At 43.8% G+C, this 14234-nt stretch overlaps 1 protein-coding gene across 3 annotated transcripts in view; it reads left to right on the top strand.

Moving 5' to 3' along the window:
* The first annotated feature begins 1630 nt into the window (after positions 1–1630).
* Positions 1631–14234, top strand: part of LOC126204465 (uncharacterized) — a 119752-nt gene continuing 107148 nt past the window's right edge. For all 3 annotated transcript variants that reach the window (XM_049938854.1, XM_049938853.1, XM_049938852.1), the window contains exon 1: positions 1631–2506. In XM_049938854.1, the coding sequence (XP_049794811.1) occupies positions 1706–2506 (801 nt within the window). In that variant the 5' untranslated portion in view covers positions 1631–1705. The remainder of the gene's footprint in view (positions 2507–14234) is intronic.

Raw genomic sequence — 14234 nt, 5'->3', positions numbered from 1 at the left:
ACTTAAAGCAAGCTGCCAATCTTTGAACCACTTTGAAATCTTATCAGTAGCTGACTGAATATTTATGTACATTTCTTCAGACAGAACTTCATTACAGATAAATGCATCATCTGCAAAAATCCTGATGTTACTACTATTATTGTCCACAAGGTTATCAACATACAACATCAACAGAAAGGGTCTCAACACCCTACCCTGGGCCACACCCAAGTTACTTCTACATCTGACGATTACTCTCCATCCAAGATAATATGCTGCGTCATCCCTATCAAATCCAGTCACAAATTTCGATTGATACCCCATATGATCGTACTTTTAACAATAAGTGTAGGTGCAGTACTGAGTCAAATGCTTTTAGGAACTCAAAAAATACTGCATGTACCTCACTGCCTCAATCCAAATCTATCAGTACGTCATGTACAAAAAGTGCGATTCGTGTTTCACATGGTCGATGTTTTCGGAATCCATGCTGGTTAGCACGGAGGAGGTCATTCTCTTTGAAATGCATCATTATTTTTGAGCTCAAAATATGTTCTAAGATTCTACAACAAATCGATGTCAAGGATCACTACAACTACCCATCTTGTAGATGGGTGTGACATGTGCTTCCTTCCAAGAACTGGGTACGGTTTTTTGTACACAGAATCTACAATAAATTATAATCAGAAGGGTCGTCAGTACAGTAAAGAATTTGATAGAGATTTCATTCGGCCCTGGAATTTTGTTCACTTTTAACTATTTCAACTGTTTCTCAAAATCGCTGATACCAATACTTACTTCGCTCACCTTTTCGGTGGTACAGGGATTAAATTGGGGCAGTTATCCTCGGCTTTCCTTTATAAGGGAACTTTTTAAAACGGTGCTAACCACTTCAGCTTTTGCTATGTTATCCATAGTTTCAATTCCTGTCTCATTCGTCAGGGACTGGACATTAACTTTGGTGCCACTAATAGCGTTTTCATACGACCAGTATTTCTTTAGGTTTTGTGAAAGATCATTGGACATTATTCTCCTACGGCAGTCATTGAACGCTTCACACATTATCCTGTTGACACCCAAACGCGTTTCCTTCATCACATCTCTATCTATAGCCCTATGCTTTTGTTACGCCTAATACGCAGTATACTCTGGTACTTTAGAAGTTTCTATACAGTATCCGTAATGAAAGATTCGACAATGCGACCCGCCCTCCAGATCGAAAAACAGTTCACGACCAAAGATGTCGACCCTGATCAGGTAATATATATATATATATATATATATATATATATATATATATATATATATATATATATATATATATATATATGTCCGATTTGAGGAGAGGCCATCCGCCCGCACGCCTCAAAGGCACCTCCCCGCCTGGTACAGTTTAGTTGGACATAGTGTTGGGGGGTAATGTCATTCAGTTAACTCTGACGCACATGGCACTCAGTCACAAAAAGTAAGCACAAAAACAAAACAAAAGTCACACGGCGCCCGTAAGCTATACGCCTGGGAGACAGCGGCTACACCGGCTCACAGCGTCCGCAGCAGCTGCGGTGACGTCAGCCACAATACTCGCTCTCAGGAAACTGGGGCAGCGGACAAACTCAGAAACAAAAGCTAACACAGTTACGCACAGCTGTGACGTAGGGCGCCGCATTTATTGCACAGCACTGTCCTCGCACCCCGAGGAGCAGGCAGTGGCAGAGTTCAGTGCGCCATGAAGAGCTCAGGGAGGTCTTGCAGCCTTCTGCTGCTGACGATGGCCGCCGTCTCGAGCGGCCGCAACGCTAGAGATTACTTCGAGAAGTCAGGATTCCAGTATTTCCCTTCTAGGCCCGAGGACGCCCTAGTCTTTTTCATAGTGAATGTTCCACCCCTCATTTGTGAGTCGAAGAATGGCGAATGTGACAGCAGAGGCCACTCGACCTTTTGTGTCAATCTACCGCGCGGATACTCGCCCTACACATGCTGGTTCGAAGGAAACGCAACGGTAGATACCAATTTGAAACTGATAAGAGACAGTCTTCCTTACCTTTTCACTTTCATAACCGGATGGTTAAGCATTTTTACTCACACTGAAATGTACTGCACAACCAGTTCACAGTTACCAGACGAATATTTCCAACTGAGAGTACAGCGCCCTAATGAGAATCGTCCAGTGAAATGTCGTTTTCTTCATGACAATGGAAGGTTGTATCTCAGATTTCCAGGATACCCCACCATTGTTTGCCAAACTGGTACTAAAGCAGGGCGCTTTGATTTTAAGCTGCCCAGTATTGATGACCCATTCAAATGCTCGTTCCGGGTGTATTCAGAGTTGCTTCTAGGGGACACACGCACAGAGGAACGCCTCTATCAGTCTCTGATTAGCGGGCTCCCCAGGCGCATGTATGGAAATCCCCCACGTGTCGTGTGTTCCCACCAAGCAACCTCGAAACAGACGGCGCACTTTCAGCTAGTGTTGCAGAGTGGCTCCACTTACGACTGCAGTTTCCCCGACGCTGTTCCTCGGTATCTGGTAAGTGTGAGACTTTCTGGTTTTATTTTCGTTGCGTCAAAGCTGTTCATTGAATTGTCATATCTAGCATCAGCGTGATTCGAAATACATAGAGTGGGCAGCCAACCTTTTTAATGAAACTGTTTCTCCATTTACATCCAAATATTTTCCCAGTCCATGAACTGAATCCAGATATCCTGCTTTTCACAAGCAGTCGCCTTAATCATTACGATGCTGATGCATTTCTCCGTGACTGACTTAAATTCTCATCACTGTAGTGTTGCTTCCTATGGGAAGAGTTTCTCTCACCACGGGAACAGCCCCACAGCATGAAACGCTGGTTATACAGACAGGGAAAATGGTATCGGTACTTCTTGGTATCGAGTAGTTTCATTTTGATTCCTTCACTTTCTGTTCGATACCTTTGAAATTATACTTTCAGTCAAATCTCTACCATATAGCACGCAACTTATCGAATGATCCTAGTAATGATGTATTGCAGTTTTATTGCGTACCCAAAATTTTGGCCACATAACTGATGACTGCACTGACAGAAGTATAATAGAGCAGTAAAATATGAATTAAAACAGCAAAGAAAACGCAGATTGCGACCAATATGGACAAACTGAATATAACCATTTGGCTGCAGTGTCGTATTTTCTTGACCCAAAATTCGATTACGTACACCTTCAGGATCCTAGAGCTGGTGGACTGGCTATTTCCACAGTAAGCTATTTATCAGTAAGTAATTTTGCTGCTACAGCTGGAGCCAGCAATTGTGAACCAGATATTGATTCTTCTCTTGAAACCGTGTATGACTTTTGGAATTACTGCAAGACATTAGCACACAGTCAACAAAAGACAAAAAGGTGGAGCAGTCACCTATTTCCCTGTCTGCCAATGCCAGCCACATCACTGCACTAAGAGCGTGTATTTTCAGAGACAGGCAGCACGTTATCAAAGCCAAATAACAAACGACCAGCGAAACAACTGGATAATACTAGTTTTTAATTATTGTACTCAGAAAGCGTGGGAAACTTAGTTAAGATTTCATTATTTACTTTTCATTACTGTTGTTATGGTGATCATCAGTTCGAACACTTGTTCGCTGCAATTCTCCATGCTAGTCTATCCATTCTAGGCCGCTTCAACTGCTGCAATCTACATTCATTTGAACCTGCTTACTGTATTTCTGTATTTATGTCTATGTATCCTTCTACAACTCTTACCCCCTCCACCATACAGAAACACATGCCCTTACCAAACTTACTATTCCTTGATGCCCATCAACGAATCCCTTTTTTCATTTGAATTGTGCCATAAATTTCTTTTCATCCCAGCTAGATTCAGTACCGCCTCGCTATATATTATACGTTTGCATCTAATCTTCACCATTACATTTGCAAAGTTTCTACTTTCCTCTTGTCTGATCTGATTATTGTCCACGTTTGACATCCTCACAAGGATAAACTACACACACATTCCTTCAGGAAAGGCTTTCTAACACGTAAATTGGTATCTGATGTAAATAAATCTCTCTTTCTCTACATCTACATACTGCAGACCACTCCGAAGTTCATGGCAGTGGGTACGTCCCACTGGCCCATTCTCGTTTGTAGTGGCTGAAGAATTATAATTTAAATTCTTCTGTGCGTGCTGTAATTAATCTAATCTTGTCCTTACTATCCCAACGGAAGCGATTCATAGAGGCTTGTGGTATTTTCCTAAAGCCATCATTTAAAGCTGGTGGACGAAACTTTTTATCTAGGCTTTCTAACTCAAGTGTATTCCAGTTCAGTTCCTTCACCGTCTCTGTGACACTCCCACGGGTCAACAAACCTGTGACCATTCGCGCTGCTCTTTTCTGTAAACGTTTAATATCTTCTGCTAGTCCTATCTCGCACGGCTCACACATACTTGAGGACTGTTACAGAATGAGCCGTATGAGTGATATGAGTGACTTGTAAGCAATCTCATTTGTGACTGATAGAATTTCCTGAAGTCTACTAGCTGCGTTGGCCGAGCGGTTTAGGAGCCTCAGTCTGGAACCACGCTGCTGCTACGGTCTCATGTTCGAATCCTGCCTGGGGCATGGATGTGTGTGATGTCCTTAGGTTAGTTAGGTTTAAGTAGTTCTAAGTCTAGGGGACTGATGACCTCAGATGTTAAGTCCCATAGTGCCTAGAGCCATTTGAACTATTTTGAAGGCTACTACCTGCTTAACCCATGACTGAGGCATTGTGTAGAGTGTATAACAATTGTGTATAAAAATTATGTGTTATTTATCGTTGTTAAAAGCAGAACATTGTGTAAAGACTTGTTATAGTTTAAGTGGACATTTAAGAGACTTAGCCACGTTGAGCCATAATATTTGGAAGCGGCAGTAGTCGAACAAGGGAAGCCGGCACGTGTGTGACATTGGTCACGTTTCTATCCAACCTCAGGAGGCCGATGACCAGTGGAGTTTGGGCAGTAGCATTCAGCACTTCCATAGATCAACTACCGAACATATGAGCAATGTTTTCAAAGGAACAACGACCATAGCTGTTCATACATCAGGGTTAATGTTCCAGGAACTGTCAGCATACTGAAGTCACGCGCGTGACGTATCTGGCGACGCGGACGGGGACGACAGGGCAATGCCTGCCCACACCAGCATATAGGCAAAACAATGGAAAGCCGGCACGTGTGCCGACATTGGTCACGTTTCAGCCCAACGTGAGAAGCACAGATCAGGGTCGAAGAGTCAGTTAGCCACATTGGCAAAAACACCTCCGACAAATGGGTGTGAGGGGGGTCATTTGAGGTGGTCCTTTGAAGAGGTCCTTCGAGGGGAGAAAGAAGATATGAAGAAACGTCGCCTGGATGGACAGATCGATGGTTAGTCAGCAGACATCATACTTCGCTACGACGACTTAGCCGCTACGCTGATCAACAGAAGAAGATGTCAGTATCGTGTCAAGAGGTCAACGCAGAAGGTGCCATCCCAGATGTTACCAGAAGGAAGGTCGAGTTGTACTTACCCAGGTAGCTGATGAGGACTAAGGGACTGCGGCCTCACCAAATAGGTCACCTGTGAACTTAGTGGTTGATGAACTCCGCCAGAAGATGCCGAACCTGAGGGTCAGAGGTTCGATTCCGGGACAGAGCACTCCACGCCAGGCCGTAGCCGCTTGTTAATAACGCGAATGAATTCACAAGGAGAAGACCACGCCGCCACTGGATAGAGTCACTGGCAGTTTTTTTTTTTTTCCTTTATTGGATTTCGATTCCCCAAGAAGGGGGCGGGCTGGCAGCAACTTAGTACGCCGCTCTTCTACAGAATTTTTAAAACATAAGAAGATAAGAAACAATAAAAACAGGCGATGCAACGGTGATGTAAAATGTAAAATGTCGGAAAATTGTGGACAGTTAAAACATAAAACTAATGGTGGATGATGATAATAAAATACACTGGAAGCAGACAAGGAAAAAGTAGACAGACAATTAGAAAAAACACGGCGACAGTCTGGAAACTATTCGCAAGAGATATAAAAAAATCACACCCTGCGACAGCATGATGTCCGTTCGCAACACTTCGGAAAAGATGCACAACACTTAACAATCACTAGGAACACTACGCTAAAAGGTCGGTACGAAGATGACACGCCACAGGCAAGGGCAGATGGGAGGGGGGACATGGACAGAGGATGGGGAAGAAAAAGGGGGGAGGAGAGGAAAAAACGAAAGGTAGAGGGGGGGGGGGACGGCGAAGGGAGTGGACTCAGAAGGGGTGAGCAAGGTAGATGCGAGAGGGAATGGGGAAGGCAGAGGAAGGAAAACGGAAAAGGACTTGGTGGAGAGAAGGGAGGCAGAGAGAGGGTAGGCGGGGAAAAAACAGTATGGGGGGGGGAGGGGAAGAGGGAGCCCGGGAAAAGGACAAAGGAATGGAGGGGGGGGTGAGGATCAGAGTTGATAGGAGGGATAAATGGAGGGAGAGAGGGCATCAACTGGGAGGGGGAGTTGACGGAAGCCACCTTCGGAAAGGAGATCAAATGTGTACAGATGGAGGGTAGGGGGCGACACAACAGTGAAGGCTTGGTAGAGGGCGGGGGTTGGAGAGGAGAGGAGCAACCAGGGGATGAGGGGGATCAAGGCGGTGGGAGGTGTAGAGTATGCGGGTACGTTCGAGGAAAAGAAACAGATGGGGGAAAGGAATGAGGTCATAGAGGATCTGTGTGGGGGACGGGAGGCTTATATGGAAGGCGAGGCAGAGTGCATGGAGCTCGAGGATCTGGAGGGACTTATAGAATTTGGAGGGGGGGGGGGGGGCGGTCACGGGCAGTGTACTTAATGGAAGAAAACGCTGTAGGCCCATTGCTGCAACACGAGTCATCGCTGCATCAGCTGACACCGAAATCTTCACACTACGACTCCGCCGCTCTGCCGCTAAGAGGAAATGAGAGAGTTAAAACACAATGTGTGGTATCGATAGCTACGATGCCACGTCGTAGGTGCAAGTGCTTAGGTTGGCACTTGGACACCGAAACCGACGACAGCCCCTCTAGCCAGCGCTGTGCAGCTCTACGAGCGCCACTCCGGATTTAGCCCATTCGATTCCGAGCCGACGACCAAGCAACTTAGTTTCTACTTCATAGGGGGCTAGCCATTACAAACTTTGTTACTTTAGTTGCTTCAATGATAGTTTGTCAAACTAATAGTAGCTGTTACCGTTGATGCCTGTGCAGCTATGCACTTACGTGCTCGTCTCAGCCAAAGTTAAGTAATATTATTTGTACATGTTCATACACCAGTAAAAAGAGTTTTAACTTGTACACAGTACCGCAGTACTTCACCTTTTCCTGCTCCTATTCGCTTCCTTCATTCAGCCTACCCTTCAGTTTACAGGAGCAGACCCATGCGCTGCCTACCAGGCGGGATACAAAACAATGTACAGGGTGTACATAAATTCCGGGAACACATTCAGTTATGTACTGCACAAGAACCAAACATTCTACAGATATCGTGTCATTTTGAAGAGAAACCTTGAAAGGTTTGTTTCATGTATACCACCACGGCGTAATTTGGTAATTTTGTCGATAGTCAGCCCTAGTCGCTAACGTGGCGAGCTCAGGTGTCTGTTGTTGTTCGACAATAAAAAGTGTTCTACAGCTGTTCAACGGATGTTTAGAACCAAGTACAGTTAGAAGCCACCAAGAAGGAAGGCCATTTACCAGTGGCATAACAAATTTGTTACGACGGGTTGCTTGTGCCCGGCAAAGAGAAGCGGACGTCCCAGTGTGAGTGAAGTGAATGTGGAGCGCGTACGAGAGACATTCATAAGTATTCCTAAATTATCGGTGCGTCGTGCATCCCGTGAACTCGAAATGGCTCCAATGAGAGTGTGGAATGTCCTGCGACAGAAGCTGTCTATGAAACCATTCAGATTAGACTAGTGCAGAAGCTCAATGACGACGACAAAGACAAGTGTTTTGAGTTTTGTTCGCAGTTGCAACAACTGAATGAGGCTGGGGATGGCATTGTTCTTCGCTTAATTTTTAGCGACGAAGCCACTTTTCACGCTAATGGAAAGAGAACAGACATCATTTTCGAATCTCGGGTACGAATCATCCACACGAATGCATTGAATTTGAGTGTGATTCCCCAAAGGTAAATTTTTTTGTGCCTTGTCACGTCGAAAACTGTACGGGCCATTCTTCTTCGCCGAGATCACTGTCACCGAATATTCCTACTTGGACATGTTGCAGCAATGGCTCATGCCTCAAATGCAATTGGACTCTCCGGTCACCTTTCAGCAGGATGGGGCTCCACCCTATTTTCATCGTGAAGTTCCTGGGTATCTGAACACGGAGCTGCCGCATCGATGGATCGGCCGTGCTATAGAATGGAGCAGCTGTTTCATGAAATGGCCACCCCAATCACCAGACCTCAGTGTTACTTTTTTCTGTGATGACACATTAAAGATCTGGTGTATGTACTGCCTCTACGAAGTGATGTACCAGAGCTCCGGGAGAGAATACGGGAAGCGGCTGCCACTGTCGATGATGCCAGACTGGGAGGGATATGGCAAGAATTCGATTGCAGTATTGACGTCTGCCATGTCACTCATGGTTCGCATAGGGAATGTTTATAAAAAAAAATTTCATAGTTTCTCTTCAAAATGCAATATGTATGACATCTGTACAATGTTTAGTTCTTGTGCAATAAATAATTGAAAGTGTTCCCGGACGTTATGCACACCACGTATTATACTGTTTGTTTAAAGGATCTTATGTCTCAATAAATTACTGTTAGTGGAACCACCAATGGTTCACTCACACCTCACCTTCTGATCCAGGGAAAGAGCCCATCCCACCGCCCACAAAGTGGCGTTTCCACCATCCCTGACAAAATAATGGCCTCTGCTGCCCTCTGTCACTTACACTCAATATATAGTATCACGCACCAGTTCATGTCTCTACTAAGTGCTACACCCAGACTTTCCTATGATTTTACCAACTGTCACTCACTGCTGTTATTTTCATAGGGTTTTGTGAAGTGCACAATTTTAAATTTCTGATAATTTGATGTAAGTTGCCAGTCTCTGCACCACTTTGAAATCTTACCAAGAACTGAGTCAAATGCTTCTCGAAAATCGAGAATTATTGCATCTGCCTGACTGATATATTGCTTTCAGTATGAGATAAAAGTGTTATAAGTATGGTTGTTGTTGTTGTGGTCTTCAGTCCTGAGACTGGTTTCATGCAGCTCTCCATGCTACTCTATCCTGTGCAAGCTTCTTCATCTCCCAGTACCTACTGCAACCTACATCCTTCTGAATCTGCTTGGTGTATTCATCTCTTGGTCTCCCCCTACGATTTTTACCCTCCACGCTGCCCTCCAATACTAAATTGGTGATCCCTTGATGCCTCAGAACATGTCCTACCAACCGATCCCTTCTTCTAGTCAAGTTGTGCCACTAACTTCTCTTCTCCCCAATCCTATTCAATACCTCATTAGTTATATGATCTACGCATCTAACCTTCAGCATTCTTCTGTAACACCACATTTCGAAAGCTTCTATTCTCTTCTTGTCTAAACTATTTATAGTCCATGTTTCACTTCCATACAAGGCTACACTCCATACAAATACTTTCAGAAACGACTTCCTAACACTTAAATCAATACTCGATGTTAACAAATTTCTCTTCTTCAGAAACGCTTTCCTTCCCATTGCTAGTCTACATTTTATATCCTCTCTACTTCGACCATCATCAGTTATTTTGCTCCCCAAATAGCAAAACTCCTTTACTACTTTAAGTGTCTCATTTCCTAATCTAATACCCTCAACATCACCCGACTTAATTCGACTACATTCCATTATCCTCGTTTTGCTTTTGTTGATGTTCGTCTTATATCCTCCCTTCAAGACACCATCCATTCCATTCAACTGCTATTCCAAGTCCTTTGCTGTCTCTGACAGAATTACAATGTCATCGGCGAACCTCAAAGTTTTTATTTCTTCTCCATGGATTTTAATACCTACTCCGAATTTTTCTTTTGTTTCCTTCACTGTTTGCTCAATATACAGATTGAATAACATCGAAGATAGGCTACAACCCTGTCTCACTCCCTTCCCAACCACTGCTTCCCTTTCATGCCCCTCAACTCTTATAACTGCCATTTGGTTTCTATACAAATTGTAAATAGCCTTTCGCTCCCTATATTTTACGCCCGCCACCTTTAGAATTTGAAAGAGAGTATTCCAGTCAACATTGTCAAAAGCTTTCTCTAAATCTACAAATGCTAGAAACGTAGGTTTGCCTTTCCTTAATCTAGCTTCTAAGACAAGCCGTAGGGTCAGTATTGCCTCACGTGTACCAACATTTCTACGGAATCCAAACTGATCTTCCCCGAGGTCGGCTTCTAATAGTTTTTCCATTCGCCTGTAAAGAATACGCGTTAGTATTTTGCAGCTGTGACTTATTAAACTGATAGTTCGGTAATTTTCACATCTGTTAACACCTGCTTTCTTTGGCATTGGGATTATTATATTCTTCTTGAAGTCTGTGGGTATTTCGCCTGTCTCATACATCTTGCTCACAAGATGGTAGAGTTTTGTCAGGACTGGCTCTCCCAAGGCCGTCAGTAGTTCTAATGGAATGTTGTCTACTCCCGGGGCCTTGTTTCGACGCAGGTCTTTCAGTGCTCTGTCGAACTCTTCACGCAATATCATATCTCCCATTTCATCTTCATCTACATCGTCTTCCATTTCCATAATATTGTCCTCAAGTACATCGCCCTTTTATAGACCCTCTATATACTCCTTCAATCTTTCTGCTTTCCCTTCTTTGCTTAGAACTGGGTTTCCATCTGAGCTCTTGATATTCATACAAATGGTTCTCTTTTCTCCAAAGGTCTCTTTAATTTTCCTGTAGGCAGTATCTATCTTACCCCTAGTGAGATAATCCTCTACATCCTTACATTTACCCTCTAGCCATCCCTGCTTAGCCATTTTTTGCACTTCCTGTCGATCTTATTTTTGAGATGTTTGTATTCCTTTTCGCCTGCTTCATTTACTGCTTTTTTATATTTTTCTCCTTTCATCAATTAAATTCAATATTTCTTCTGTTAACCAAGGATTCCTACTAGCCCACGTCTTTTTACCTACTTGATCCTCTGCTGCCTTCACTACTTCATCCCTCAAAGCTACCCATTCTTCTTCTGTATTTCTTTCCCCCATTCCTGCCATTTGTTTTCTTACGCTCTCCCTGAAACTCTGTACAACCTCTGGTTTAGTCAGTTTATTCAGGTCCCATCTCCTTAAATTCCCACCTTTTTGCAGTTTCTTCAGTTTAATATGGAGCCGCGTCATAATGTAAAAGCTTTTACTGGAAAAATCTACTTCTCGGTTACGATTTAGCGGCCTTCTGCTGAACCTACAGCTACAACTGTCAGTATGACATGTGAGAGAAGTACGAGTTATATTCCGCGTGATGTATGTTTTCGATGGTTGGCATGGAGGAGATACTCCATTATGTTTGAGTTCAGAATATGTTCTAAAATTCTATAACAAATGGATATCAAGGATACTAGACTGTAGTCTTGTGGAACATGTCTGCTACGCTTCTCGTGACGGGTGGGACCTTTGTTTTGTTTGGGGGATCTACGATGGATTGTAGTTAACAGAGGGGCTAACACACTCGTAAATTGAGTATATAAGTTGACAGGGATTCTAGCGGACCCTTGGCCTTTGTTCAATTTTATCGATTTTTGCTGTTTCTCAACGTACAGATGAACTGAGGTTTACTGCAAAGCTTTCGGTCATATCATGCGGTGATTCTGGTCATCGATAGGGAGATTGTATGTCCACCCTTGATACTGGGTCTTGCAGAAACAATCTTGCATGCAGCTTCCATTTCTATTTCAATGGATTTGAGTTTTTGGTCTATTGTGACATATACATCACCTCCATTTCCCCTTAGCCTATGCTTTCGACATACACTTAAATTTTTGCCCAAATATCTCAAGTGCTGTTTTTAGGAGTGCTGCTAGTCTCTGGAATCATTCATGTATTACCTCGGAGCCTAGACGACGAGCATAGTTTGTTCCAATGTGTGGCACAATCTCCAGTTCGTTGCGCGATGCTGCCTTAATGACTGCCAGAACAGCCTGTTCTACATTCTGAATGAGACCTTCCGGCATACACAATGAGTGCACCTTTAACGTATAATTCGCGTCCGTTTCAATATGTGCCTGACCACCATGTCATCAACGAATCGGATGAAATGTATTTTTTTTTAAATTTGTACGTGTCTTAGTCATCAGAAAGTATTTTATGACAAGACTATTATATCATCAGCGAATAGAATACAGTATATTTTCTACCATTAATTTTGATCCATTTCGTGTTGTTTTTCATTGTTTGTATCGTACTTTCTAGCAATCGTAAATTACTGTCATTCGAAATGACGAAGACACCATTAGAGATTAGAGACGAGGTTGAAGCTCCAAAGGACAAGAACCAAACATGTGCTCTCTCGGCGACACCAGTTAGGGGTTTAATACAGTGGACTTTAATTTAAGCAAATCCATCGACAAACTAGCTGGCAGTCAAGAGATACGACGGTGTATTACTTTTAGAAATTTGCCTGCTTTAGCTAAATGTGTTTAAGAGAACAAATACCTTCACTTCGTCTCAGATTAAGCTAGTCAGCTGTAGAATTCGGAGGTGTTACATCTACATACGACGGTCATTTTCATTGGTCCGTTCTTTGGAAGATATAGTGTTCTTTGCTTCTCCAATGTTTTTAAGTTAGCAGTCCACAATTTATCGGTAGCTGTTACACTAACTATCGTTATCCCCTCTGCATGTATACACTGAAAACCACCATCTACACCATACTCCGCAAGCCACCAAATGGTGTGTGGCTAAGGGTACTTCCGGTACCACTAACTGATGTCCCCTCGCCTGTTTCACACGCGGTAAGCATGATTGTCGGCAAGCCTTTACATTGGCTTTAATTTCTTAAATTTTCTTGTCGTAATCAGTGCGTGAGATGTATGTGGAAGAAACTCATATGTTGTCCCCCTCTTTCCGGAAACTTCTCTCTCGAAATTTCACTAGTAAACGTGTCCATGATGCACACCATCTCTCTTGTAAGGTACCAATGGAATTGAGTTTGCCAATCTTCTCGGTAACGCTCTCGCGCCGACTAAATGATTCCGTGACGAGTTACATTTCTTTAAGATTCTTCCCATGAATCTGTCTCGCATCCTATTATGAGGTCATTCCACTTACGGTCGCTCTGGATGTTTACTCCTAGATATTTTACGGCAGATACTGTCTCCAGCGGTTTGTCATCAACAGGAAATGTACACTAATGAATTTCTTTTCCTATCTTTGCGCAGTATGTTACATTTATTTACGTTCACGGTCTACTGCAAGAGCCTGCACCATTCATCACAACTCTGCAGGTCATTCTGAAAATCGATACTGCTTTCAAGGGCTGCTACATTTCTTTTTGTAGGCAACCGCATCACCTGCGAACAGTCTCAAACAGACTTCCTGGTAGATTAAAACTATGTGCGGGCCGAGACTCGAACTCAGGACCTTTGCCTTTCGCGGGCAAGTGCTCTACCAACTGACCTACCCAAGCACGACACGCCCCTTCCTCACACCTTTACTTTTGCCAGCAGCTGTGAGGACGTGCCGTGAGTCGTGCTTGGGTAGCTCAGTTGGTAGAACACTTTGTTGTGTCTAGACCATACAGCCCAGACACAATGCTGTAGCCGATAGGGCACGCAAGGCTAACGCAGACGGGCGTGAAGTCTGGAACATGAGACTTATAAATGCACTAAAGAAAAATACGTAGCTTTTTTAATACTTAACTTTATTCTCTTGTTGGAATACATCTCTCCTGCATACTCGTAAGCTATTGGCACTGATACAAATGGCGCCTTGCTAGGTGGTCGCCATTTAACTTAGCAGAGGGCTATTCTACTGTCTATCTCTCGGCAAATGAGAGCAAGGCTTAGCACGTCCAATCGCTAGCTATGTTGTCCGTACAACTGGGGACGAGGTCTCCTCAGTCTCTCGAGACCTGCCTTGTGGTGGCGCTAGGTTTGCGATCCCACAGTGGCGACACGCGGGTCCGACATGTACTACAGGACCGCGGCCGATTTAAGTTACCACCTAGTAAGTGTGGTGTCTAGCGGTGACACCACACACTTGTCCGCGGAAGGCAAAGGTCCTGAGTTCGATTCTCGG

This window comes from Schistocerca nitens, chromosome 9, assembly GCF_023898315.1.
Source record: "Schistocerca nitens isolate TAMUIC-IGC-003100 chromosome 9, iqSchNite1.1, whole genome shotgun sequence".
Lineage (NCBI taxonomy): Eukaryota > Metazoa > Arthropoda > Insecta > Orthoptera > Acrididae > Schistocerca > Schistocerca nitens.
The sequence above is the reverse complement of the archived record's forward strand: the minus strand, read 5'-3'. Positions and strand labels throughout refer to the sequence as shown.